A 27,546-nucleotide genomic window follows, 5' to 3' on the forward strand; every position below is an offset into this window, starting at 1 on the left:
GAGCTCGGGGCGGAGCGTGTGGGGGCGGGGGGGGAGAGGGCCATGAGCGCGGCAGCGTCCGCCGCTGCGTCCTGCACAGGCTCCGAGCCCGGCGGCGCCGGCGCCGGCGGCGGTGGCGGCTTCTTCCTCTTCCCCAGCGGCACCGGCGACGAGCCCTGCGTGGCCATGGGGCCTGGCGAGAGCGCGGCCGGCTTCGGGGCGCTGCTGCCGCCGCCGCATCAGATGGCCTCCTCGGGGCTGCCTTCCCCGCCCGGTGCGGGAGGCGGCGGCGGCTGCCGGGGTCGCTACCAGCTGCTGCTGTCCGGCCGGGCCTTGGCCGAGCGCTACCGGAGGATTTACACCGCGGCGGCGCTGAGCGAGCGGGAGCAGGCCGGCCACCCGGGCAGGTAATGATGATGCTGATGCTGCTGATGCGCACACGCCCCGCCGCCGGCCCCGGAGGGAACCCCGCGGCCCTCCTGGACCCCTCCGGTCCTGCCTCAGCACCACCTCTCCAAGCGCCGTCCCCGTACACGTAGATCTAGGACCAAAAAAAATCAAAAATCTCTCCCAGCCTTCCGGAGCCAGATCCTGGCCGGGCCCGCACCTTTGTCATTGGCCTTTCCTTATGGACGAGTGTGCAGTTCTCTCCTCTTAACGTTGGGTTTTGTTCCCGGTTGGGCCAGCGAGGCTACCTCTGGCGACACAAATGGGCTGTAACAACAACAGCAGCAGCAGCAGGAAAGGGTATTGTTTTGTGAACTTTGGCTCCGGGAGAGGTGTTGTCGCCCACCCCTGTGAATGTAAACATCTGGCAAAAGGAAGGGGTTTTGTACTTCATTGTAAGCAACAAAAAACAAAAAACCCAACCCCCCCAATGATATCTGGGTTAGAAGACTGGGTTTTTGGGGGGATTTTTTTTTTTTTGGAAGGGCCCTTCATGAATCGACCACTTTCCTGTAGATTCTACAGAAACATCTAGGCAGGCAGCAAAACACCTCGGAGTAAGTGAAAAATGTCCCCCTGTATTGTCTGGGACAATGTCTTACAGTACTATAGCAGGTTGTGTTCATCAGCAAGCCGCTTACCTCATGCCAGTTAACAAGGTAATGTTTTGGTATTTGTCACTGCTGCCTTGCTTTCCTAATAGCTTTCTAACCTGTGGCTGTCTATTGCTTGTGGATTGGGGGGTGGGAGCAAAGGATTGGGGGTGGTTTGGGAGCAGCTGTTGAACAGTTCTTAAGGACCGTTCGTCACCACCAAGGTGGTAAGGATTCTCCTGAATTCAGGCCTGAGACCTGGGTGCTAATTCAATACAAGTCCTTCCCGTGGAGCAACACCTGTTGAGGAATAAATGTCAAAATATATGACAGAATGCATGCTGTGTTTAGATGGTTACAAGGGAATGTCTGCCTTTGCTTCCAGAGTATGAGCTATGATTTTTTTTCACAAGTATTTTAGAATCAATGACTACTGAGGGGTTGTAGGGTAGGTACCGGTATTTACCAGGTAATTTAAAAAAGTGAGTTCAGACACATTGCGTACAGAGACCTGACATCTAGAAATGGGTTGTTGCCGTTCATTTTGCTGTCATAGTTAGTCTCTAGGTTGGTACTGTTTTAGGTTTAAATTTTTACCAGGTAATTTTAAAAAGTGCATTCAGACACATTGCGTGCAGAGACCTGACATCTAGAAATGGGTTGTCTCTTACTTCAGCAGTGTGGAGATGGCAGCGCTTTCCAGAGTAGAATGAACTGTTTATTTTAGAGTAAGATCATGTTAGGTTAAGACTACAGTTATAACACTATCACTGAATTGTCTGAAGTTTAATTATCAGTTAACTGATGAGCAGTTGTCGAGTATTTACTCTTATTACTAGGCACTAAACTGCACCTATAGGAAGCCAGCCTGGGAGTTGGTTATGTTACCCCTTATTTGCTGTCATGCCAAACATAGTGAATGACAGTGTAATGGGGACAGCTACTGTCAGGTGACGTGCGTATTATTTATATATGTAGTGCTATCAATGTACATAGTGCTTTAGAGAGTTAAAAAACCCTTTATTTATAAAAAAGAGTAAAATAAGCAAAAATAAAAAAGGTAGGCCTCTGCTTTGAGGAGCTTGCTGTCGACCATGAGGGGAGACAGGAGAATGGAGATGCCACAGAATGGAAGTAAAGCAACTGAAGGCCGCATGAGTAATCTGGCAAAGGTAGAGGTTTAGTTTTGCTATGTCGTATGATATGGAAGGTTTCTTTCCCTCACTGTAGCCGCTTTCAGAGCAAACTTTGAGTTCAGTGGCACCTTTAAGACCAAAAAAGTTTTATTCATGGTATAAGCTTTTGTGTGCACACACACTTCATCAGATACAGTGGAACAGAATCTCCTCAACCATTATTTATAGGGGGTGGGGTTTGTTGTCCGGAAGTGCCATGTGGAGTCAAGATTCATAAGTACTGGGTAGCTGCTTTCAGTGAGACTGTGTTCAAACAAGGAAACAAGGAGATGCTAATATTTTATGTGCCTAAAAAGTTGTTAATTTAGGAATGGAAGATATTTAAGAGGGAGTTCACCATCCATTTGAATGGTTTGTTTTCGAACTTAAGGCACGCCTGATATTGGAGAGATGCTGAGAGAGTGTCGTGGTGCTGCAAGGAAAGAAGATGATCTGCTATATAGGAGCAGTTTGTAAATTTTCCAGGATAGTGATATAGCTAGTGCAGACAAAAATAATGATTTACCTGTTCCTTCTGCAGTTCAGCTGTGCTGGTATCTAAATTTAATTATTTTTAGGCACTGGGTTAACTGTACATTAATGTCTATCTAGAGACCTCTTTACTACTGAAATAAATGTAATGTGCACAGGAAGAAGAAAGGGATTCTTGACTTTGTGTAGTATGGGGCTGTATATAGTACATTGGCTGCGGTCACACGCAACATTAGCCACGCAAGAGATACGGAAGACAAGCGGAGTTTCCGGTCGCGATCTCACCAGCACATCTGGGAAGCGTAGCGCTTCCGTGGCACAACTGAGGCTTCCTGCCGAAAAAGCGCAGCAAAAAACTAGTACCTTGGAGGTACTAGTTTCCAGAAACTGCGGGGCAAGGGCGGGCGTCTGATCGCGTTTCCGGTGGTATCCGGCGCCTTTATTGACTTTCTCCTGGTGAATTTAACTTGTTTTGAGTGGTTCTTGGTGTTCTGACATTATTTGTCAGTTGTGTTTTTGTATCTGAGGATTATATTTGTTGCTTCGTAGGGTTTGGTCACCCTTTTGTTCTCTCGTTTGAAAGAGGGAGGTGTCCTGCAGTCCTCCTTTTGAGCAGGTAATGCCATCCCAGTAGCCTGGTCTTGGTCAGGTTTCTTGTTAAGAGACAAATGGTGATGCAGGTTCATGCATGCCTTTATGATCCAGACAGAGGAGCTGTGTAGCAGGCCTAGTGCTTGACTGAAGAGAAGTGGGAGGAGGTGTCCTGCAGTCCTCCTTTTGAGCAGGTAATGCCATCCCAGTAGCCTGGTCTTGGTCAGGTTTCTTGTTAAGAGACAAATGGTGATGCAGGTTCATGCATGCCTTTATGATCCAGACAGAGGAGCTGTGTAGCAGGCCTAGTGCTTGACTGAAGAGAAGTGGGATTCACAGAAACACTAAATAAGACTTAAGGCAGTGGAACGGTTCAGGGTGTGCCTATCCCCGAGGAGCCAATTTCTGCTTGTGTCTTGTGGTACCCATGGATAGTGCAGTGCCCAGTTTCTGTTCAGAACCTAGTAGGGAGGACCAGAGCTGTTCGCTGAGCAGGGGTAAGAGTGACAGAATGCAAGATGACCGAGCCCTGCACTTTGTTCCTGAGCTGGAAGTGGCAGGGCTGCTATGTAGAAGCTCCCAGTTGTCTTCTCCCTAAATTATTTGGGGGGAGGTGGGAGATCCTCCAGAGTGTTTGTGTGGCTCTTGCTCGTAACTGAAAATGAGAATGAATATGAGATGGAAGTGGATTATCTCTGTCTGCACTAGAAGGTCTGTGCTCGTTTATTCTCAACCCTGAGATAGTCTCCTGCTGCTGAGCATAAAAGTGCTGGGGACCTCATAGCTTGTATGGCAGAAGCTGCATCAAGTTGTGTTTTCTTCATTATATCAGCCTAGCAAATGTTCGCTTGAACTGCCCAGGTCCTAGATATTTTACTAATTTAGCTTGGTTGAGGGGGAGAACTTAACCTATAAAGTTCCTCTGCCTTATCACCTGGAGGCAAAAGTTCCACAGATAGCTAGAGAAGTGGCTGTTCTCTATGAGCAGTGTAAGCTGAATTCCTGAGAGTACCCTGGTTTTGTTCCTTGATTTGACAAATGCCCAGTGGCATGACTACAAGCTTATCCTGGTGTGATCACTTTCTCATTTCAAAAGTAAAAAGGGGCTGGGCAGTCAAAGACCCTGCAGCCGTTCCAAGTCTATAATACTGACTCAGTAATAGCATAGCATTCTGAATCTGTTTGTTTCCGAGATGGATCTTATCGGTCAGGTAGGGGTGTGTTTGTGTGTGTCACTTTTTATGACCACGTTTGGAGGCTCTGTGCTTCAGTTGTTGCTTTGCACACTGGAAGTGCCAGGTTCAGTCACTGACACCTCCACTTTAAAAGGGTCTCAAGTAACATGTGTTTAGAAAGACCTTTTTGTGCCTGAGACTCCAGAAAGTTGTTGTGAGTAGACAATTTTGGATATAAGGCAGCTTCATATACTCATAAATTATATGGCCAAAGATGACATCATGTTGAGAAGATGCCATCCTAATATAAAAGCTATGTGCACGACTCCTTCGATTGGTTCTGTGGTGCTGCTCTCTCATTTTTCAATATGAATCTTCCTTTTAATGTAATATGGAATTGCACAGATTAATGAAGAGGCATGCTTGATTAACACAGTGTGGTAGCCTAGAGTAGATGTACAGAGTTTTTTTCTCTGATTTCTTTTTTGAGCTCTGAATATGCTTGTGCAAGTATTTAGTAGCTACCATTTTTACTGCTTTTCTTTCTGCTTTCTGTTCATGCATCTTCAACTGGAATTGAATATAGTTTTGAGTTCATTGCATATGTGACAAGTAAACAGAAAACTTCAAGCAACCTTTGAGAATAAATCGGTTGAATACCTTTGATATTTTAGTGTTTAAAATAAATCTGTTTACTCTAAGCATGTATTTAACATGTTGGGGTAAAGCTATAACTACCTCATTTACAGTACCAGTGGACAATATAATATCATGTTTTAAGTACTGAAGTTTGTTGCAACACTGGCATACGAGGTTGATAAATGCATGCTTACATGGCATTAGTATTAGTACCCTCTATGGATGGTAGAGATGCATAGGTCCAGGGAAGGAAAAGAATAAGGAAACATTCAGAGTTGATTTCCTAGGTGTCTCCCAGTTCTCCCCCCAAAACTGGAAACTTTTGGGAAAAGTTAACCCCCTCCCCCTTTCCCCATTATGGAATATTTCATTTCAGAATCATGAATGGAATAATCTTTAAAACAGTATTTTAAAATTTTATAGCCAACTCACATGGTTGCCAATCTTAAATTTTCAAAGGTTGCATTGCTACTGAGTTTCTCTGGATCATGCCTGGTTCAGTTATGGGGAAACAAGGCTTGCTACTACAGAAACAAGCCTTGAACTATTACACTTACTCACGTGGTCATAAGAGACACCAGTGTTGGATCAGGCCAAGGCCCATCCAGTTCAACACTCTGTCACACAGTGGCCAAAAATACCAGGTGCCATCAGGAGGTCCACCAGTGGGGCCTCCTGATGGCAGCTGTTTTCCTGTCCCCCCCATCCCTTCTCTTAACTACTTTCTACTTTAATGATAAACCATTTTTTTGCCATGATAAGATTACAGCAGTTATATTCTACTCAGGATGTGAACTGCTACGCTCAGTGTGTGTGTGAGAGAGATTAGAGGGAACAGTGGTTTGGACTCTTGGTTTGTAGAGAGCTTGCAGAACACAGCAGGTCAGTTGGGATGTAATGTGATGCTGGAGTAACTAATTCACTGTGTACAAGGGAAGGGTCAGATCTCGTGAGGTATCACCTTCAAAGGTTGTTCACATAGCAGCAAACTGTGAATTGTTGTTGCATTAAACCATGTGTTAAGACAGGGGTCCCCAGTGTTTCTGAGTCTGTGGTGCAACCAGAAAATGGCTGCCACAGGGGGCAGAACCAACTGCAAAATATCAGTGAGTGAGGTCGAATCTCTTCAATGTTTTAGGCAGAAGCTCTTTTTAAGTGGATGTCTTTTAAAATGAACATATTGTTTAAAATATTTTCTTGCATACACACAGTTTATCTCCAGTCACATAGTGAAGATCCTTGGGCCATGGTGGCAGCTGCCGGTGAAGCAACTTTGTAAAAATCTGTATAGCCAATCAGAAGCCCTGTTGGGCAAAAGCTCCACCGGGCCCTGCCCACTTTCTGAAAACACTTAGTAAGTGCCAGGAAAGGGGTTGGCACTGCGTTGGGAACCCCTGCCTAAGGATTTAATGTTGGAAAGGTATTTTCAAATGTTGGAGGATATAGAACGTCTGCAGATATTGGGTCCCAGGAGTACAGTCTGGATGTTGGCCAAGCATTGTGATCCTGCAGCCTGGTTGCATGGCATTATTACTGCTGTCTCCTTGTGCTTTTCACTTGCTTGGGTTCCTCTGACTGATGCATCAAATGAAATATATAGGTGAATCTTTGAAAATACAGTTTCTCTCTGGCATCAACAACATGTGGAAGAATGGAGGTTCATGTCAGTTTAAGGCAGTACTCAGTTTCCGAAATCTATGGAGCTCAGTGTGAAAGAATGAATCATAGGCAAGGATTTTGATAAATGTCAATTATGCTGGTATTTTCAGGGACATATATTCGCTGAGATGGAGTGGGGTATAAATAAAACAGGGTTGTGGTGGCTCAGAGGTTAAGACACTGAGTAGCAGACTGGAAGGTTGGTAGCTCAGCAGTTTGAGACCCTAGTGCTGTGTGACAGAGTGAGCTCCCGTCTCTGCCCCCAGCTACTTCCAACCTAGCAGTTTGAAAGCAAGAAATTGCAAGTAGATAAATAGGATACCGCTTTTGTGGGAAGGCAACAGCGTTCCGTGCACCTCGGCATCTAGTCATTGCCGTCCACATGACAACGGAAAAGTCTTCGGACAGCAATGGCTCTTTGGCTTGGAAACAGAGATGAGCACCACCCCCCAGAGTCAGATTCGACTAGCTTTCGAGCAAGGGAAACCTTTACCTTTACTTTACCTTTATAAATAAAACATGGCTGAGGAGTGTTAGTTTTGCTGACATTTATTATGACATTGCTAATTGTAAGCCACCTCGAGCAGGACTCTGAGGGCCTAGAAACCGCCTAAATAAATGTGACTTGCATCTTTATCCTCAATGGCTCTCTCTCCCAATAGGCTGCAGTCCTGTATTTTTTCTGTGCATGCCCTTAGAACTATTGAACTCTTCAACAGAATATCAAGTCTTACTTAGCATACAAATTTTATTACTATTATCATTATTAAATGTTCCCCTACTATGGGATTTTTTTCTTTTCTTTTCATTAAAAATAGGAGTGTTCTCTTTATGCACTGTAATTGTGAGACCTGCACAGTGTTTTGAACTCAGTCTTTTTGTTTACAGCAGTGTTGGTGGCTTTTATGTTCAGCTTGTTCCTATTTTCCCAACTGGTAAAAATTAAAGTATAGTTTGGTAATGTATAGCCATTTCTGTCTTCAGTGCGGAGTATTTGTGATCATTGTTTAAATGAAATAAAGTATAAGTTTCTTAATACTTTGTGAGCATATCGTCAATTTCATGCACTAATCAAAGAAAAAGTAATAAGTAGGCTTGGTAAGAAAATTTTGCATTTGTTTCACTTTCACAGTCTCAGGTTTTTTTGAAAAAAGTGCTACTGATGATGCACAGTACTGAATGAGTTAATAATAGTTAGAGAAAAGCTTAACATGTTCACTCTTTAATCTCAAGATGATTTGCATTTCGTTAAGGACCTTTTAATTTATTGATACCACACTAATGCCGTTTAACTGAAGATTGTATATGACACTTCATTGCTAATAATAGAAGTCATTTGTTAACAGATTAACAAGCTGATCCCAAGCATGTTTTCTTAGGAGCAAGTCATGCTGAGTTCTTTAGGCTTATTTAGTAAGTGAACTTTGCAGCCATAATGATAAGAATGTTGCTTAAATAAAGCTGTTGAACTTTCTGCTTATTGCTGTGGGAAGTTTACAAATAAGATAACTGAGAATCTTTGTCAGTTTGTGTGTACAATTTATTTTGATTCCTAGCTTCATAATAATGTAATGAAAGTTTGGATCAATATTAATTGGTATACCTATTCTACTGATGCTTCTAACAAAGTCGAATGAAATGAAGACCTCTCATGTACCAGTCCAGTTATAAGGCCAGCTTTGTGATCTTAGTTTTTGTTGTATATTTTCCCTAGATTAATGGAATTATAGATATACAGTTTTTTCATATAGTCCTGTTTTCTGAGTTCATAAATATTTAACTTTTACCGCCATTCCAAATTATTTAAAAGTTGGATTTTTTTTTCTTTTGCAAATAAAGAAAATAAATCTTTGAACTAAACGAAGTTAGCATTGTGCAATTCTGTGCAGTTTAAATCTATTGAAATCAGTGGGCTTGCAACCTTTAAATTCTTCCATGTTTTCCTGTGCAATAGGGTTTATTGTGGAATGAAGGTTTCCCTTGCTCGAAAGCCAGTCGAATCTGACTCTAGGGATGCAGTGCTCATCTCTGTTTCCAAGCCAAAGAGCCAGCGCTGTCCAAAGACATTTCCATGGTCATGTGGCCGGCATGACTAGACACTGAGGCGCATGGAACGCTGTTACCTACCCTATCTACTTGCAATTTCTTGCTTTCCAACTGCTAGGTTGGCAGGAGCTGGGGCCGGAGACGGGAGCTCACTCCATCATGCGGCACTTGGATCTCGAACTGCCGAGGCTACCGACCTTACGGTCTGCAGTCAGCGTCTTAACCACTTGAGCCACCGCAGCCCCTTGTGTATAAATAGGACTGCACTATTGATGAAATGAAACGTAATGCTAGTTGCTACTGAGGACTGCTTAAGAACAAATAATAAAGAAAGACTAATCCAAATGTAAGGTCAAAATACAACTGTTAGCATACAGAGGTTATTTGTGTTCAACCCTGGTCTTTCAGCAGTATAGAATTGTAACACTACAGGCTGCAATATCGGGATGAAATCCTAAATAAAATGGTCTTCAACTGCCTGCTAAAGATTGAAAATGGGGGCCAGGCGTGTATCCCTCCAGAGGTTGTTCCATAATTGTGGGACTGCCACAGAATAAGCCCTCTCTTGTGTACATACCAAACAAGCTTCTTTGGTTGATGGGACAGTCAGGAGATCCTCTGCCTGTGATCTTAATTCCTGGGCTGGAACATCTGGGAGGAGACGGTCCTTCAGATACCCTGGTTCCCACGTCATATAGGGCTTTAGAGGCCAAAACCGACACTTTGAATTGGTCTCATGAGTGGATCAGTAGCCAGTGTAATGGCTGCAGTATTGGGGTCAGATGCTGCTGATAGCTGGCCCTGATCAGCAGGTTAGGCACAGCATTCTCTGCACTAGCTGTAGCTTCTGAATGCTTTTCAAGGGTAGCCTCAAGTAGAGTGCATTGGAATAGTCCAGTCTAGATGTAACTAAGGCACGGAACACTGTGGCTGGATGTGACTGACCCAGGAATGGATGCAGCAGATGCACCAGCCAAAGCCGGACGAAAGCAAAATGTAAATAATATTAGCAACAGCTACTATGCTATGTGTTTGATAGTGTTTAACATTGTTGAAAGGGTTCAGTGTTTTTCAGTTTTATAAAGTTTAACTTAATATCCGAATGTGCTGGTAGCCCTACCAACTGTTACTGTATGAGAGTCTTTCTGTCTAAATAAATCCTCTTCTCTTTGTTTGTTACAGCATTTGTTTTCTGCCTTCAACTTTTATTTTTCCCTGTCTCTCAGATGCCCTGACCTGGATAGCCCAGGCTGGCCCGATCTCATCAGATCTTGGAAGCTAAGTTGGGTCAGCCCTGGCTAGTATTTGGATGGGAGACCTCCAAGGAATACCAGGGCCATCATGTGGAGGCAGGCAATGACAAACCAACTCAGAATATCTCTTGCTTTGAAAACCCTCTGAGGTCACTATAAGTCAGCTGTGACTTGACAACATTCTCCACCACCTCCTCCTCCCGTGGTGGTGGAATTCAGATACATGTGCTATGGTAACACAGAAGGCAGTTATTCATAGCTCTGTATTAAGCATTGGATATACTTGCCACTTTTCTTATGGAAGATGATAGAAGACAGACATTTATACTTTTGAATTCCATTAATATGCCAAGTACTACCATTTTGTGTATTAAGTCATGAATTGTACATGCTGCTAAATCGTAAAAGAAGTTTATGTTTGATGGAAAAGCCCCGGTGGGGGCTGCCTTTGGGGAACTAGGTCAGGGAAACTATGGGGAGACCTGTTGTGAGGAAGTCTTGCTGCTGCTGCACTGATATGACAGCAGCGGTAGCAGTGAGGAACCTACACAAGCCTGTCCCGTATGGAAAACACGTAAATTGCTTTTCAGTGGCTTTCCACTCTGTGGAGTTCTAAATGCATTGGGTCTACATTTGGAATTGTCTAAAGGGGAGAGGGTTGCTTGTGGAAGATTAGTAGTGAGATTATATGGTGAGTGAAAAACACCACCACTTTCCCTTGTATTTTTCAGTATCATTCAGCCTACTAGACGTGGCTTTTCCTGTAGCAAAATAGCTAGCAGGGAAATATTTCAAGTTACCTGTGTGCAGCGTTTATCCCTTGAACTATTGGACGGGGAGCTCAGTGTAAAGAGAACATGGGGCATCTTTCAGATTCATTCAGTTGTTTGTTAGTATATGATAGTTTACATCACAAGAGTCATGGTTATTGGTGAATCCGTAAGACTCACATGTGCATTTTAATGTGTTGTGTAGTGCTACAACATACACACCTATTTTTTCACTCCTGTGTAAGACAATTGTAAATCAAACGGGACTCCAGACTTTTAAAGCAGACTTTTAAAGCACCACTTTTAATCTGCTATTGCAGCTATTTAGAACTGTGCTGCCTTCAGATATGCAAACAATACCCAGTGTGCATTCTCTTTTAATCTGTTTGGAGCTCAGCAGTATACATGGGGCTGGATTGACTAGTTGGCCAGTGGCAGATGCTGACTGTTGCTTGTCTTCCCTTCCCCCAAGTAGGCCGATATGATGTCAGGTAAGTTGATTCCTGGGGTTATGAGAGTAAGAGTCAGGTGGGTTTGGGGAGGGGGAAGGGGAGGAGGGGGCTGAAATGATCCTGCTTGCCGTTTCCATCAGCAGGATGCCAAGGTCAACAACAACAACAACAAAACCTTCGTTTTTAATTGGAAATATTAATAGCCTTTCTACAAATGACTATTTTAATGAAGAAAATAAAGGTTGGTCTTAACGTACAGTCCTGTTACATCTGTCTTCCTTGGAAGACTTATTCCAGTTTAAAAGCAACCTTAAAATATTTAATAAATTCCTTTCTTTAGGTGAATATAGGACAATGTATTAAGAAGGTAGGTTTGGCATATATGCACATACTAATATAAGGCAAATAGTGTTAATTTGTTGTTAGAGAGGGACAGCAATGTATTTAGGTAAACCATAAAAGCCTTCTAGTAAAATAGCTAAATTAATGGATAAGATCCCATAATATGTCCTGTTGCAAACATTGCTGAAGGAAAGAACAGAACACAGTCCTGAGAACCGTACTGAAGATCTGGAAATCTCAAATCTACCATGTCTAGGTTATTCACCCTAATTTCAACTACAAGCCAGTAAAAGTGAGTGTAAAGGGAGCTCCCTACCTTGACTGGTCACCTGAATCCATGCCATGGTAACATTGAGACGGGACGATTGTAATCCATTCTACACAGGTCTGTCCTTGAAGTCAACTTGGATGCTCCAGTTGGTACAGAATGCTGCAGCACAGTTATTATCAGGAGCTTGGGGAGGGATGCATATCAGCATCCATTCCACAGTCGCTTCATGATTGCTCATCGGTTATCCGGTTCAATTCAGGGTACTGGATATCCTATCTAAAGCCCTTCATGGCCCTGGAGCCTCACATCTGCATGACTGCTGCTCCTGTGCTCTGTCTTGACAACTTCCCTCATCTGATCAGGGCCTTTTGTAGGTACTGCCTTGCAAATGGGCAAAATTGACAGCTTAACTGTACATGTGAATTCTGTGTTGTGGCCTCCACTTTGTGCTCCCATGCTTCTGTCACTCCACAGCCTATGTAAAACAGAGTTTTTCAGGAGGGCATTTCTGCAGTGGAGTGGTTCAGCGGGTTGCTTTTATGAAGTGAATGGGACTGAACTGTACTACTGTGTATGGCATGTGTCTGTTTGCTTTATGTATTATCTTGCTGTCACTGCATTGTTTTCCACTGATGTAATTCTGTTTTTCTCCACTGTATCTGCATTCTCTGTCATGTCTAATATTCTTTGCTTGTTTCAGTTTTGTTAATCCTAGTACATTGCTTATTAAATGTCTCATCCTGTTGATTGCATCACCCTTCACCGTGTAATCTGCCTTGAGTTTCAGTGAGGAAGGCGGCCTATAAATGCAATACAGTAATCATTATTTAGAAAGCGGGGAGGGGAAAAGGTACATCTGCTGTTGAAATATTTTAAATTAGGATTTCTTGGAAAGGAAGCTGGGAACATCATTTTTCCTCATGATCACAGTTTGGTTTGACACTGCAGTACTGAGAAACTTTTAACTATGTTCATATGTATCACATTTTGTAACAGGTCGATTAAAAAAAGTCATTCAGGTTATATGCAGAACTGGAAAAAAGCCTAACAATGATATTTCTGGCTAATATTTATTGATGTATGAAATAAACACTGTACATCACTGAGGGGAAGTTCCTATTAGATGATGTAATATTATCTTGCACCTGCATTTGTGTCTAAAAATTTGGAAATATCAAAGATAAACGCTAGAAATACAAACAGGAAATTAGGAATTTAATTTGCGGCTGGTAGACTTGTAGAAGAGCAAGAGGCTTTTTGTTACAGATAACGATATGATCAACAAGATTCTCATAAGCTGAATCTTGACTGTAAAGCTTATGTTTTAGGTTTCATTTCAAAAGACAAAGAATTTTGTATATAGTGATTTGCGTTTTTGTAATAAGAAAATCTCTGCACAAAATGAAGGAGAGGCTGAAGTCTGAAGTGACTTTGAGACCATCTGCCAACTGTGTGGAGAGGAGTTGAATCATACTACTGTATTTGCCTCGTGTGTCCGTGGCCCATCCAGTGTCCTGAAAGAGCAACCTTCATCTTCCAGACCTCTGTACTAATACGCTAGCTTTGCTTGGCACATGGAATTGATTCACATGCCCCATTTTAGTGCAGTGTATCCACTTTGATGTTACCTTTCTGAAGGATTTCAGCCTGGTGAATTAGTCTTTTTAGCATGTTGATCCCTCAAGATCTTGGTAATCCTCATTTCTTAGTCCACTGTTTAAGGGTTTTCCAGGTTGTGGTGAACGGTCATCTTGAAATATAGTAGAAAGTTTACAAAGCTGAGAAATCCCTCCCCCTTCAGTTTTAAATGACTTTGTTGTGTTAAATGTGTATATTTATGCTTTATAGCCAGTTTCAAAATATATTTTGAAATTATTTTATTGAACTTTTAAACAACTACAAAGAAATATCAATATGAGTAACAATCTGTTAATACAAAATAACAGCTATGAAATATGTTATAATAATATGTATAACAATATATACCATGTCATTACCATTAGTAAAAAGGAGCCTGGTAATACAAGGAACATTTATAGGAAGGCATATAATATCATAAAACAACATAAAACAAATTCTAAAGGTTTTTCAAACAAAATTTCTGCGAAGTCTGTAGTTAAGTATTTTGTAAATCTTAAAGGGCAACATAAGCGAGTCCTATATTTACAGGATGACCAATGTTCCCGTTCCACTTGCTCTTTATCCATCTTGACTATAAATGGATACCACTTATTCATTGGACTGTAGAGGTCTTGTTCAGTGCTTGCTCTATCTGTGTTATAGCCAGTTAGTATAGGTTTCAGTAGCTGTTAAGCAATTAGCACATGCATATGTATGCATTAGCTTTTTTATATAATGCATCAACTTTATTATTGAGTTGGTTGTGACGTCATGTGTTTTCGTGATCATAAATCCTCTAGTGCCAGACTTAGCCGGAAGAACCTAAACCTATGATACAAATGTCAATTCTCACATTGCCTTATGTTTGTATTTATCATCATTACCTTCCTTCTGTAGATCCTCTTTGCCAGTTTTCCCTTCACACTCAAAACACCTTTTGCCTCTCCTCTCACTTGGGGTTACCTTATCTTTAGGCACATCTTATCTTGGTTTACTGTAACAAACAACCATCACACAATAATAAAAACAGTGATGACCACTTTTAGAAAGGACTCCGCATAGAAAAACAAACAGCATTGTTAAAAACAGATTTCAGAACAAGTAGGACAGGCTTGGGTTTACATGCATCAGAGGTTTTCCAGGGGCAGAAGGATTTCCATCTGCAGAACACTACTTTGTTTTTCCCTCCTATAACAGAGGTCCTATTTCAGACGTCCTCTGATCCCTTTCCTTGTAGGGTTTTTTAAAGGTTTATCACCATACTGCACAGATGCTCTCATTATTGTATGCCTGAATTAATGTGGTTGCCAAAACTGTTTTTGCCAACTTGAAAAAGAGAGCACATTAATAGTAATCAAATCTGGATGTAACATGGGTGACTACGGCAAGATCCTTCTTTTTCTAAAGGTAAAAGCTGGTGTTCCAGCCCAAGTTGGTATAAGGTGCATTGAGCTGCAAATGCTTCCTGTGCATACATACTGTTTAGTATGCAGACCTCAAGCTGCAAAACTGATCTTTTAGGGGCACAGTTGATTGAACACCACCTTCATTGGTGTGACAAATTGCATAATAGTACCCTGTCTTGCCTTGCTTCCCTTTATTAACTTTATTCATGCTGTCACTGACTCCGAACACAGATTCAGTTTCCACTGTCTCAGCTGCACCACATGCAAAGGAGAAATGTTTGGTGTCATCTGGTGATGCCTCACCCCAAGTATCCAGAAGACCTTTTCTTGAGAGTTTAATGTGAATATTAAATAGCATCCTGCAGAATACCATGGCAACAGTAATAATTTCTTCACAGTACCATATTCAGTTTGCCAGGTAGAATGAAATCATTATAACATAGTACTCCTTAGTTCCAGTCCCATAGACAATCCATGGCTGATAGTATGGGTTCTTCTGGGTCTCTCAGTAGCTTTCAAGAGCACCATGTTCTATCCTATCACAGGTAATCCACCAAATTATTAAGACAATTTCAGTCTCAAACCCAGGCTGGAATGGCTTCAGATGATCTCTCATCCAAGAGTACCTGGAACTGGATTGCTACCATGTTACTGTAATGGTCTGCTGACATGGCAAGTAGGATTTAATTTGATGGGAGATGGACTGGAAATGGGAAAAGCCACCCTACTCCTAATTGGCATCCCTTTCCTCACCCACATTCTGTCCTGTGAATTCCAGAAAAAAACATGCTGAGTCAGAATAAAGTTTAACATCTTACAAAGCACAAAACATAGCTTAGCTTTGTCTGATTTTGCACCTCTTACCTGGAGAACTCTCGCTTTCCCCCTGCTCTCTTCTCAGCAAAGGGCCTTTCTTGCCCATAAAAACAACAACAAAGACCCTTGAACACATGTCAACAAGCCCTAAAATTCCTGGCCCTTTTGTCAACCTGAAAGTTGTGACTACCAAAGGTTCAAGATGGTGCATGTGAACTTTGCCGTAGGATGGGAGTCAACTTGTATTTTATCCTATCCGGTAACATGTTCAACAGGTATATTTCTGGTTCCAGTGGTAAATCAATTTCTACAATCTCTAAAATTAGTTGTTTTACACTCTTCCAATATTTTTCTACTCTTCCACACCTCCACCAAATATGGTAGTAAGTGCCAACATTTTGATTACACCTCCAGCAATTCCCTGAAACCTGTATATAACATTTCATTAGCTTATCTGGAGTCCAATGCCATCTGTGGAACATTTTGAAAATGTTCTCCTTATAAGATGTGGCTCTTAGTAATTTTATTGAGTTCCACAGTTTTGACCACATCTCTAAATTTATGGTGTTTCCTATATCCTTCTCCCACGCCTTCATACAGGGCTTTATTATTTCCGTTTGTGTAGCATCATTTATTAAGAAGTTGTAAAATTTTTGTATTGTTTTATCTGCGGATGACAACCAAATTTTGTCTAGCTCAGTTTTAGTGTTCATAAAGCCTCTTCTTTTATCTTTGGCAAATCTTGATTTTAATTGTAAAAAAGCCACCCTACTCCTAATTGGCATCCCTTTCCTCACCCACATTCTGTCCTGTGAATTCCAGAAAAAAACATGCTGAGTCAGAATAAAGTTTAACATCTTACAAAGCACAAAACATAGCTTAGCTTTGTCTGATTTTGCACCTCTTACCTGGAGAACTCTCGCTTTCCCCCTGCTCTCTTCTCAGCAAAGGGCCTTTCTTGCCCATAAAAACAACAACAAAGACCCTTGAACACATGTCAACAAGCCCTAAAATTCCTGGCCCTTTTGTCAACCTGAAAGTTGTGACTACCAAAGGTTCAAGATGGTGCATGTGAACTTTGCCGTAGGATGGGAGTCAACAGAAATTGCCTTCCCATTTTGTGTGAGCACTTGCTTCTTTTGCATAAAGCTTGAACAAGGGTGGGGAGGGGGAGTGTCTGCTGATTCCCTCTTGTTGCTTCCCCTGCTCTGCATTTTGTGCTATTCCCGAACAACTCTGCCCTTGCCCCTGCGAGCAGGTTTGAAGGACAGAGGGTTGTGGTAAGAAGGGGAGGTGACAACTCTCCTGTCTACAAGCCATTGCTGTAGTGTTTAAGGCTTCAGATCAATGAAAATTGATATGAAGGGGAGTTCGAGAGATGAGGTGGTAATGCCAGTATACCTAAATGATTGTCTGCGTATTGTAGATGCGTGTCACTTAAGGCCCTGCTCCCATTTTCTTCCGGTATTGAAGATGAGATGAGCATTTCAAGGGAGGGCTTTTCAGTTGTGTCACCCTGAGTACGGAGCAGTCTCTCCTCGTCTGTTCATCTGGTGTCAGCCTTGTTAAGATTTCAGTGCCTGGTCACTTGCTCAGGATTTTCATTGACTCTGTCCTTTCCTGTTGCTTTGAAGATACTACTCATTTCTAATGTGTATTGTGATTTGCAAGCCGCCTAAGCGCTTGTATTGGCTGAGGAGTGTGGGAAACACACTTTTAAAATCACTGTTGGAATAATGATGCATTAGTTCTTTTATCATTCTCCATGTAGTCTCTTTGTTGGATTCTCATGGTGGCTGGAAAATCCTTCTCTGTCTAGTTATCACTTGCTGTTTTCTGCTGTGATCTTTCCATTGTTCTTCTGCTCACTCTAGTGGTTAACTGGCTGTTGATAGGGTCACAAAGTTGTGCATGTTTATTGGCCTCATGTGACCATTTTTCTCCCCATGCTTTTTTAGTAGTGCTAGGTGTACATGCAAATCCCACATTCCAAGTAAGTGCCCCTTAATAGTGATATTAGTGCTTGAGTTGTTTTTTTTTTTAATTGACTGCAGTCCACCAGGCAGACAGTGCTGTGATCTGGATAGATCTTTCAGCAGAGCTTGATACCGTTGACTGTTATGTAATCCGGGAGTGTTGCAGATGCTTAGTACTGCAAAGGGCATCGCAAAATAGAGATCAAGGTTTAATTGGTAGATTAACGACAATCTCATAAAACAAACAAGGGTGGGTTTTTTTTGTTTTGCTGTATTGTAGTAGGAGAAAAGAAGGCTGAAGATTGCCTTTGCTTCTGACAGCGAGCCTTTGATTAACCATACCCCATTCATTATCTCAGAAAGGAATTTCTTAAGGTTCTGCTAATGCATATATTTAAAAGGTAAAATCATTTTTAAATTTATGTACCTCTGTACCCTGAAATGGATGATTACTCACGAGGTCTTTCTCTGTGAAGTCCCATGGGAACCAGTGTTGTTCTGCTTAGTGTGTGCGTGAGCCCTGCTTAGTGTGTATATGAGATTTGGAGAAAGAAATCCTATTAGATCAGATTTTGCAATTAAATAATGACAAGCAGGGGACCTGTAAACACATGTGGGTGGCATCTCATTCCCCCTTCCCCCACTATTTCTTCTTCCCCTTCCCTGAAAGATCCTCTTTCCTGCGCTCCTTCCTTCCCACTCACTATCCAACCTACTTTTGTTTGCCTGTCCCGTTCTCAGCTTTCCTTCTTTTCCTCCGCCTGGCAGCCTGTCCCTCAGAAAACTCTTTTCTTTCTCCTGTCAGCCCCAATATCCTCACATTTCTCTTCATCCTTTTCTTCTTTCCATTACCCCACCAACCTTTTATCTCTCCCCACTAAACTTCAGCTATATTTATTACTAATTTAATTAATTTATATTCTACTTTTCTCCCTCATAAGGACCCAAAGGAGCTTACATCTTTCTCCTTCCATTTTATCTGCACAACAATCCCGTGAGGTACATGAGGGTGAGAGTGTGTGACTGGCCTAAGTTCACCCAGTGAGCTATCATGGCAGAATGGGGATTCAAACCTTGATTCAGATATTAGTCTAAAACTTTAACCACTGTACCACAGAGGCTTTCATTGGGTGGCTGCTGTTGGAACAGTAGCAAGCAGCCAGACCTGGGTGAGTCATGGAAGTTGGATGGTAGCCGGTCACCTGGTGGTCAGTGCTGGCTTGGAAAGGGCCATCTTCTATGGACAGAAACCAAGGCTTAGAAGCTGCCAGTACTGTTGTGGTTTCCTAGCAACAACTGTAGCAACCACTGACAAGGTATTAATTTCTTAAAGCCACAGGTGCTGCTTCTGGTTGTTAGTTTTTTAGGAGGGTTAATTTATTTATTTGTTTATTTATTAGTTAGATGTTTACCCAGCCTCCCAGCTGAGGCCGGCTCAGGGCAGCTTACATAGAAACAGTATAATATAAAAACAAGAATTCTTAAAATCATAGATATAATAGTACGATAAAGTGCTAGTGCTTAGTTTCCTCATCATACGGTCAGTTCCTTGATCTTCTTAATCTCTACTGTATTTCTTTTTTTAAAAAGACTTCAGATTTTTCTGCAAACCTGGGGATTTTTTTCTGTTTTGTAGAAAGTTTTGTCTTGTGTGTTCATGGACCTGGTCTCCAGATTTAAATAGCCACAGATTGTGCCATGGTGAGAGTTGGATATATTACTAATCCCCTCCTCTCCCACTGGAATGTAGAGGGCAGTGGGATCTCAGCCCTTTTTTTATAGAGTGTCAGTAAGTGTACTCTTTAGCTATAATTGGAAAGCATCCTTATAGCTTTCCTAAGTCTCCTCAAAGTCTTGCAGGTCGCTTATGGAAAGTTTTCTTTATATTTGCAGCCTTTGAGGGGAAAATGAGTTAAAAAGTGAGGGAGGAGACTGTTCTTTTTCTAGTATATGTTCTGTTCATCAAAGATCAGGTCCTTGGAATCTGGAGGTCATCAGACAATCCCAGGGAGTGAAGACAAAGTTATGGGAATATGATCATTCTTTGTTGACATGAAGTACTGGGCAACAAGAAAATTAAACTTGATCCTATCATCTGCTTAATTTTTTCTAGATTAATGATAGTGAGACTGAGAAATATGAATATTGAATGCCAATTTTTTTCTATATGGTCTAAAATTTATTTTTCTCTGTTGTCCAAATGTATTGTAGAACTTTCTTGCATCCTATGGACCATTTATACTGGGGGTTGTAGCAAACTTCATGCCTGTTAAGGAATGATGAGGTATTTGTTACTGGAATGTGCCAGACAAAACTTTGAAGGTTTACCAAGGTACTTGTCTAACCCTGTTCAGACTGGGGTTAAAGGATTGATTAAACACAGAAGCATATTTTATGTGAAATCTCTATTTGGGAAACTAACACTGATATAAAATGTCTCTCTATTTCATGCCTTTGTCTGAGGCTGATTTTAATAGCTTTGTGGAGAGCATAGGGTACTTTTGTTTCCACTGTGTATGGAGAAATGGGATCTAAAGGCCATGAAACCTATTGTATGTATCTTTATTGTGAAGTAATGTTTACATTTATTTTTTATACTAGGTGTAAAAAACTGTTAAATAAGAAGAAATTAAAAAGAAAGCAGAAGACTAAATTGAAAATAAAAACAAGAAGCAAGGTAAATAAAATTTTTATATTACTCTACTTTATACCATATTGGACCATTTCACCTAGAGTTCAAATATAGCACATTGAAGCAGAGCTTTAATAAAGAGGGGGAAACGCTGGCTGCTTAATAACCATAGCTTGAACAAACAGAAGATGTTCAAAACAACTGATTTTTGCATGTGCATATTTTAAAGTCCATTCCATTTCCCCCTGGAAATCTAGCCCTCAGTTGCATGGGCTTACGGTTTTATTTTGCCACATCAAAAGGTATTATTTCATTTGGTGTTTTTGCTCTTTTCTAAAGTCTGTGGGCAAACTGCATCACATTTAAACAATATTTAAAAATTGAACACATAGAACATCCTTTCACAAAATCCAGCATTATTAGAATCTCTCAACAGTCTCTCTATTTTAATTTGGCCACTAAAAGCAGTTCAAATAAGGATTCATTACAGCCTTGTCTGTCTGTGTTAACTGAAACAAAAATTATTTCCGTTAACCTTTTCAGTGAGAAATTTGGCTTGTGTTTGAACTTTGAACATTGGTGACATCTGGCTGGGTTTGAATTTTGCTGGTGTCAAATGCAAAATTTCATCTCAGCTGTTAAGTACGAAATACCACTTGCATGTTAGATACAAAAACGACAGCTGAATTTGCGATGCTGAGAGCAACCACTGTTGTGGATAGTAATTCTTTAGCACGACCATGAGCATTCAAGTCCCATGGCTCAGATACCCAAGCTGAGAAGAAGCTTTTGTCTCTTAACGCCCTTTACCTTTAGGTTCAAGTCCAGTAGCACTTTAGGGACCGACAGGCATTTCAAGGTAGAAGTTCGCAAGAAGCTCTTGTTGGTTAACCTGAAACTCTTTTTGGTCTCTAAGGGGCTGGTGGACTCAAATGTAACTGTTCTGCTGCAGGCCAACACAGCTACCCTCTGAAGCAGTCATTTTACCTTGCAGCTGCTTCTGAGCTCACAAAGAGAACTCAGGAATTATGAGTCATTTAAGAACTCTTGAAGGGTGGGATTTCTTTCTCCAGTTTGTAACTGGAAGAGTTCTCCAGTCATTTAGACATGTGGCCGAGTATCAGATTGATAAGCTGTAGTAATTGGTTCACTGGCAGCCTTCTTAAAAATATGGGTCAGATCCTGTGTAAAAGAGTCACATACACAGTGAGGAGGGGTGTGGTTTCTGCTGCTTCTCTCCCCCTTTGGTAATGGCTCCGCGGCTCTCGCACTCCTGCTGTTCCTGGGGAGCCCCTGTCCCCCCCTCCCCCAAAGCAGGATTTTCGGGAGCATTTCGTGCTGCAGTGGGGTGGGAGAAGGTGGGGATTCAAGCTTCTATACACGGCATTTGGAGAAGATTGAAGCCTGTGTTTTCTGTTTAGGGGAAGGTTCCATTCCCTCTTCCCACTGCAGACCTTCGATTTGCCCTTCATTGCTGCTCCTGAGGTCCCCTGTCCCCAGGAGCAACATTTCAGGGAGACCAGTGGACTTCTATGGGAGGCAGGAAGGTTCCATTCCACGGAGGGAAGCACCTGTTATCAGAAGATTTTGTTTGGCTCCATCCTGTGCGATGAATTAAAAGTTGTATGCTGCAGAAATGATTTAAAAAAATAATAATTCAAGCTACAGCTCTGTGAGGAATCAGTCGTTGGAGGATGGGAAAGAAACAGCTTGGAAACCCCATTTCATTCATGAAAATCCTCCCCTCCTATATTCTGTAAATTCCCAGGGCAGTGACCAAGCTGGTTTTCCTTTGGTGCTCATTCATTCGTTCATTCATTAGATTTATATGCCGCCCTCCTTGCCGTTGCGGGGTCAGGGCGGCTCACAACATAGGTATAAATATACATTAAAACTCCAATATAAACAACATTAAAATAAGTTTAACTATAAAACCGTAGTTACAGAGCACATGATGTTATTACAAGATGGTGACATTCTGTTACCATTGAATGGCCGCCTCCAGGCTCTTACAATAAGTGGATCTTAAAACCCTTCAAGAAAAAAAAAATTGTGTGTGTGTGTGGGGGGGAGAGCTGTTCCTTTCCTTCCAGGGCTCTGCTCGGAGCAGATGATACTTCTCACTTTCCTTCGCCGCCATCTTAATTGACTTTCACCTCATCTCATCATTCTGCAATCCTGGAGCACATTCCATTCCCATCAGACGGTTTTAGGGCCTTCCCTTTTTCCGTCCAATCTACAGAGTCACATTTTTCTGCACACCGGGGAGCCTTTCACCTTGTCTGCGGATGGCCTCAGAGTTGTTTTCTTTTGTGATAGTCATGAGGGTGAACTGCTTTACTGTTAGATGTAGAGATTATTAGTGCCTTTTTGAAAGTCTTCTAACAATCTGAACCACATCTTGAGTGTCTTCACTGCAAGGTGTTTAAAAAGGACATCTCTTTCTCCTCAATAGATTGCGGCAGTTATTTCCAATGCTCCCTCTAAGCTATGGTGTCTTGTGAGCAAAATTTCTACTGTGTGAGGTACTGGCATTAAAATCGTGAGTGAGCAGTTTGGCTGCTGCATAAATTGGTTTGCTCTGCAGCCATCCTTCCTGAGCTAAGACAAAGATGTATGAGCTGGAGGCTAAAAAACTGTGAGCTAGCTCACACTAACTCAGCTTAGAGGGAACATTGTCTAAAGTTTAATTGAAAACTTTCATAGATACTGAATGAAGGGAAGGAGTTGCTTCCCCCCTCCCCCATCTTAAGTGATATTTCAAGTACTGTCTGTGAAGACACTTAATTCTGTTGCTTGCTGTTTGTTCAGCAGTAGGAGCTTCAGATCATCAATTCCAAATGTAGGAAGTCACAGCTGAGACAGAGGCAGTCATTTACTGGATATTTGAAACAAAGGGGTTCTCTCTGTTTGTTTTGCATAGGTGAGCAGCCAGAAATAGGCATACATATTTGCAGTATGGAAATGATCCAACAAACATGTTACCATCTGCCTGTCATTTGTGTTTGATTCCAGTATCAATGTTTTCATAATAGGTGTATGGGAATTGCGTTTACGTTCTTAAATGGAATAAGTCTGCCTTTTTAAGAATTAACATACTGATCTGGACCACTTATGTATCATACGTCTTGGTGTAGGAAAGCTTTTGCATAAGCCTTTCTGGCTTCGATATGTGTGGCAAACTCGGGAAGTTTGATCTTTTGGAGGAGATGAGCAGTAGGAGAGATTCATAAATGGTTTTGCTGGCATATTTAGGAGCCAGTTGATTGTTGTATTTGCAGGCTTACAGTGCTTTTGGAAAGTGTTCAGACTCGGGCTTTAAAGATTTGCTTAAAAAAACTAGCGTCCATAATTGTGAAGCAGCAAATGATACCCTCTTAAAGATGGTGATGGAACAGGAGATGATATGGTCTATAAGGCCCAAGCTGTTTAGATTAAAATTGGTACCTTCGGTCGTTCCAAGAAGGCAAGAAATGATTTAGTCCTGGTGCAATTTTCGGTTTGTGACTGACCTTCACTAGAAGGCTTTTTTTTTTTTTTAGTGGAACTTTTCAGATATTGACAAGCCCACAGATAGAATATTAGACTAGATTAGACCAGGGGTGTCAAACATGCTCTGCCAGAACTATGGCTTGCCCAAGGTCATTCAGCCAGGTGCAAGTGGAGGAGTGGGGAATCAAACCCAGTTCTCCCAGATTAGAGTCAACGCACTTAACCACTACACCAAACTGGGGTACAAAGGAGATCTGAATCCCATACCCCTGTAAATCCTTTCCCAGTTTAAATGTCTGAAAGGTCCTGAATATCATAATCCTGTTCAGTGTGTAGCGTCATTAATAAACCCCACAGACTGAGTCTGAGAGGCTTCCCTCCCTTTTGACGAAAGAATGGTCAGCAGAGTCTGAAGTTCTCCTTGCACGATGCAGCACTGTACCTGTTGGTTCTTTTTCGGGTGGCTCCCCCCCCGCACACACCTGAACTTGTGGAAAGTGGAAATATGAAGTTTCTAAACATAACTTTCTGGGTCCTGGTGCAGATTCAGGATCGTTTTCTTATACCAGGGAGGGAGAGGACGCAGGAAGAATATGTCACCTCTTCCTCTTGATTCTGTCCCCTGCAGTTAGATGGAAAGAAAGCTATCAGATCCTCGTCACACTTTATGCCTTAATTATCCTTGCCATGGCCGTCCAGGTGTTACATAATAGCACTTAGCATTTATACAGCGCTTTAGAATGTTTCACAGTGCTTCACATACATCACCTTGGCGTTCCTTGCAAATAGCCCTACGAGGGTAATAACGATGCCTACGTTACTGATAAGGTGGAAATACTGAGGGAGGGGTATTCCTGATGCTGCAAGCTCATGGAAGAAATCTCACCAGGGGATTTTTCTGATTGGTAGTTGACTCCCCGAGCCAGTACCTAGCACCTCCTCAGTATAAACGTATTGTATTCATTGCTCAGTATGCAGTGCTAACCATTCATCCCTAGACACAGCCAGGGAACTGCAGCTTGGCACTGCCAGAGAGCATTTGGGATGCATATCTTCCCTTTATATTTTACATACGTAAGCACTGGTGTAACACCACTGTAGTGTCTGCAAGCACACGTAAAGCATGGTTTCTATAAAAATGCTCCTTTACACTTACACATCCTGTGACGGCAGTGGCAGGGAAGGGCTCACAGGTGAACTGTGGTAGCAGGTGGGCATCCTTGTCGCCCTTAATTAAGAGCTGCTGCAGCTATTTGACCAAATTGCTTTGGTGCCATGGCCCTGGAGAAATTGGCTGTGAATTCCGCTTAACGAGCGAGCTCATGCTGTGTTACAGCCTGGCATCCTCGCATCCGTTAATTCATAAGTGATTCCTGCAGGGGAGCTAGCTAAAAAAAGTTCTCTCCCCGCTGTAGATTGTCTCAGGCTCCCACCGATACTAGACATAATATGGAGGGATTAGATAAATCCCCACTTTTATGTTCTTTGTGTATACTGAAGATTGTGACTGTGTTCGATTTTAAACATGAGTTTGGTCTGATTTCTCGCTGTTTCCTTGGAGTTAAAAGGGAAAGTATGTATTCCTTAAGCAGTGTACGTATGTGTCTCCCTAATATTAATTTTGCTGAACTGTTGACTGAAACAGATTCTCTTATTTTTATCAGAGTGACAACCTGGATAACATGGTAACCATACCTGATATCAAACTGCACAGTAACCCTTCAGCATTCAATGTCTACTGCAATGTGCGGCATTGTGTTCTAGAGTGGCAGAAAAGGGAAACCTCTTTAGCATTGGCTTCCAAAAATACTGTGCAGAGTGGCGATTCAGATAGCGATGAAGAGGAGGAGGCGAAAGAGCCCCCTATCAAGCTTCCAAAGGTAAGAACATCAGCGCAGTCTTTCCAAGCTGCCAGTGGTGCTGGGATAACTAAATGTTCTGCAGTACAGAAGCCAAAAGCATCCTTGTATAATAGTACATCTTTCTCTAGATCATTGAAGTTGGACTGTGTGAAGTTTTTGAGCTAATCAAGGAGACAAGGTTTTCTCATCCTTCTCTCTGTCTAAGAAGCCTGCAAGCTCTTCTTAACGTGCTTCAGGGTCAGCAACCGGAAGGCCTCCAGTCAGAGCCTCCTGAAGTTCTAGGTAATGCTTTTCTGTGATTCCTTTTCACCCCCTCACCCCCAAGTTTTTCAGATATTGGCGTGGATCCCAGCTAACGTTTCTGCTGATAAAAAAAGAGGGAGGATGGGTCTCCCTTTGACCACGCAAAAGGGTTATGCTGGAGATCCTGGGACCTGCATGGGCAAAAGCCATGGGAGTTGGTTGAGATAGAGTGGAAAGCTGGTTATGGGATGCACACTCTGCATTTGTCCTCTGACTAGAAGGGTCTTAAGCAGGGGTCATTTCCTGCGGGAGCGCACAGGAGTGGATCTCCGGCAGTAAGGAGCCCAGGGGGCGGGCACATGCAACAAGTCCCGCCCCCTGCTCCCAGCAGCCCTCAGTTGGGCCACGAGGAGCAAGAAGCAGACAGGTAAGTTGCAGAGCCCCCCCCCCCGGCCCGCCTTCAGGTACAAGCTCTCCCTCCTCTGTGAGGGCAGATCTGCACGTTCCCCCCCCCCCAATAGCTAGCAATCCAAAACAGTCCAGTGGAGCCTGAGTGGTGGATGTTGCCTTCTGACACACTTCTGGTGATGTCAGGGGGTGTGGCAAATGCAAATAAGTTATGCTAATGAGCTCCTGCACCTTTTTTTCTACAAAATGACCCCTGGACTCTTAAGGATCAGTTGGCTATGACAACAGCATTGCATTCACTGTGTTCCAAAACTCTTTACACTGATAAGGGTATTAAAGGTACTGATTTTTGACACTGGTAACAGTACCAAAGGTAAAGAAAAAAGTGTGTGGTTTTCAGTTGCTGATTTTTAAGGCACTGCAGCGGCTGTGTTTAGGAACTGATCCACCCGGCCATGCAAAACTATATATGTATTTCTAAGAAATCGCTCCCACTCATAAAAATTGTGGAGGTGGGCAGAGAGGGAACAAAATGGAAATAATCTAACAAACATGTAGATAACTTACTGCCTTGATGCTCCGAAAGGAAGACAGTTAAGCCATGTGAAACACTATACCACATCCTTCTTATAGAGGTCACCCCCGGACGGCTTCTGTGTTACAATCAGAACATTACCATTATAACACTCAGTTTGTCTCATGGAGGTTCATGGTTTTCTGTCACTATGTTTATATGTAAAGAGATAAAAGACGTGGTCTCGTGACATAACAAATTTGGAACTATATGTCTTACTACAGCTATTTACTGTTCTGGTGCAACTGCTTCCCACAGTCTAAATAGTATAACCTGAGCATGATGTGCGGGGGCATCTCTTAATGCATTGCTGTGAATCATGCTCTGCTCAGAAGGCAAGAGTCTTCTGTCTTGTGGGTGTTTATATGGGACACATCATTGCTCTTACTTGTATGTCTTTTACTCATTGAATAGTCCTTTGATTTGGGGTTGAGGAGTTGAAAAACAGTTTCTGTTGAAACTTAGGGAGGGTTTTTTAACGCTGTCATTTGGATGCCTGTTCACTCCTTTGAAATATCAGCCAGTAATTGAGAGTTGTTAATCTGGTGAAAAACTCTTCGGTAATTCCTGCAGGGCAACATTATCCACATCGTCGTTTTGCCCTGTCATTGCTTTCATTTCTTTAACAAAGCT

At 42.2% G+C, this 27,546-nt stretch overlaps 1 protein-coding gene across 1 annotated transcript in view; it reads left to right on the forward strand.

Moving 5' to 3' along the window:
• The first annotated feature begins 141 nt into the window (after window positions 1-141).
• MYCBP2 (MYC binding protein 2, E3 ubiquitin protein ligase) overlaps window positions 142-27,546 on the forward strand; it is a 184,237-nt gene continuing 156,832 nt past the window's right edge. Inside the window, exons 1-4 of the mRNA XM_015409457.1 lie at window positions 142-386; window positions 20,304-20,379; window positions 25,491-25,706; window positions 25,817-25,970. Coding sequence (XP_015264943.1) covers window positions 166-386; window positions 20,304-20,379; window positions 25,491-25,706; window positions 25,817-25,970 — 667 coding nt within the window. The 5' untranslated portion in view covers window positions 142-165. The remainder of the gene's footprint in view (window positions 387-20,303; window positions 20,380-25,490; window positions 25,707-25,816; window positions 25,971-27,546) is intronic.

Source organism: Gekko japonicus, unplaced genomic scaffold (genome assembly GCF_001447785.1).
Source record: "Gekko japonicus isolate JY-2015 unplaced genomic scaffold, Gekko_japonicus_V1.1 scaffold846, whole genome shotgun sequence".
NCBI lineage: Eukaryota > Metazoa > Chordata > Lepidosauria > Squamata > Gekkonidae > Gekko > Gekko japonicus.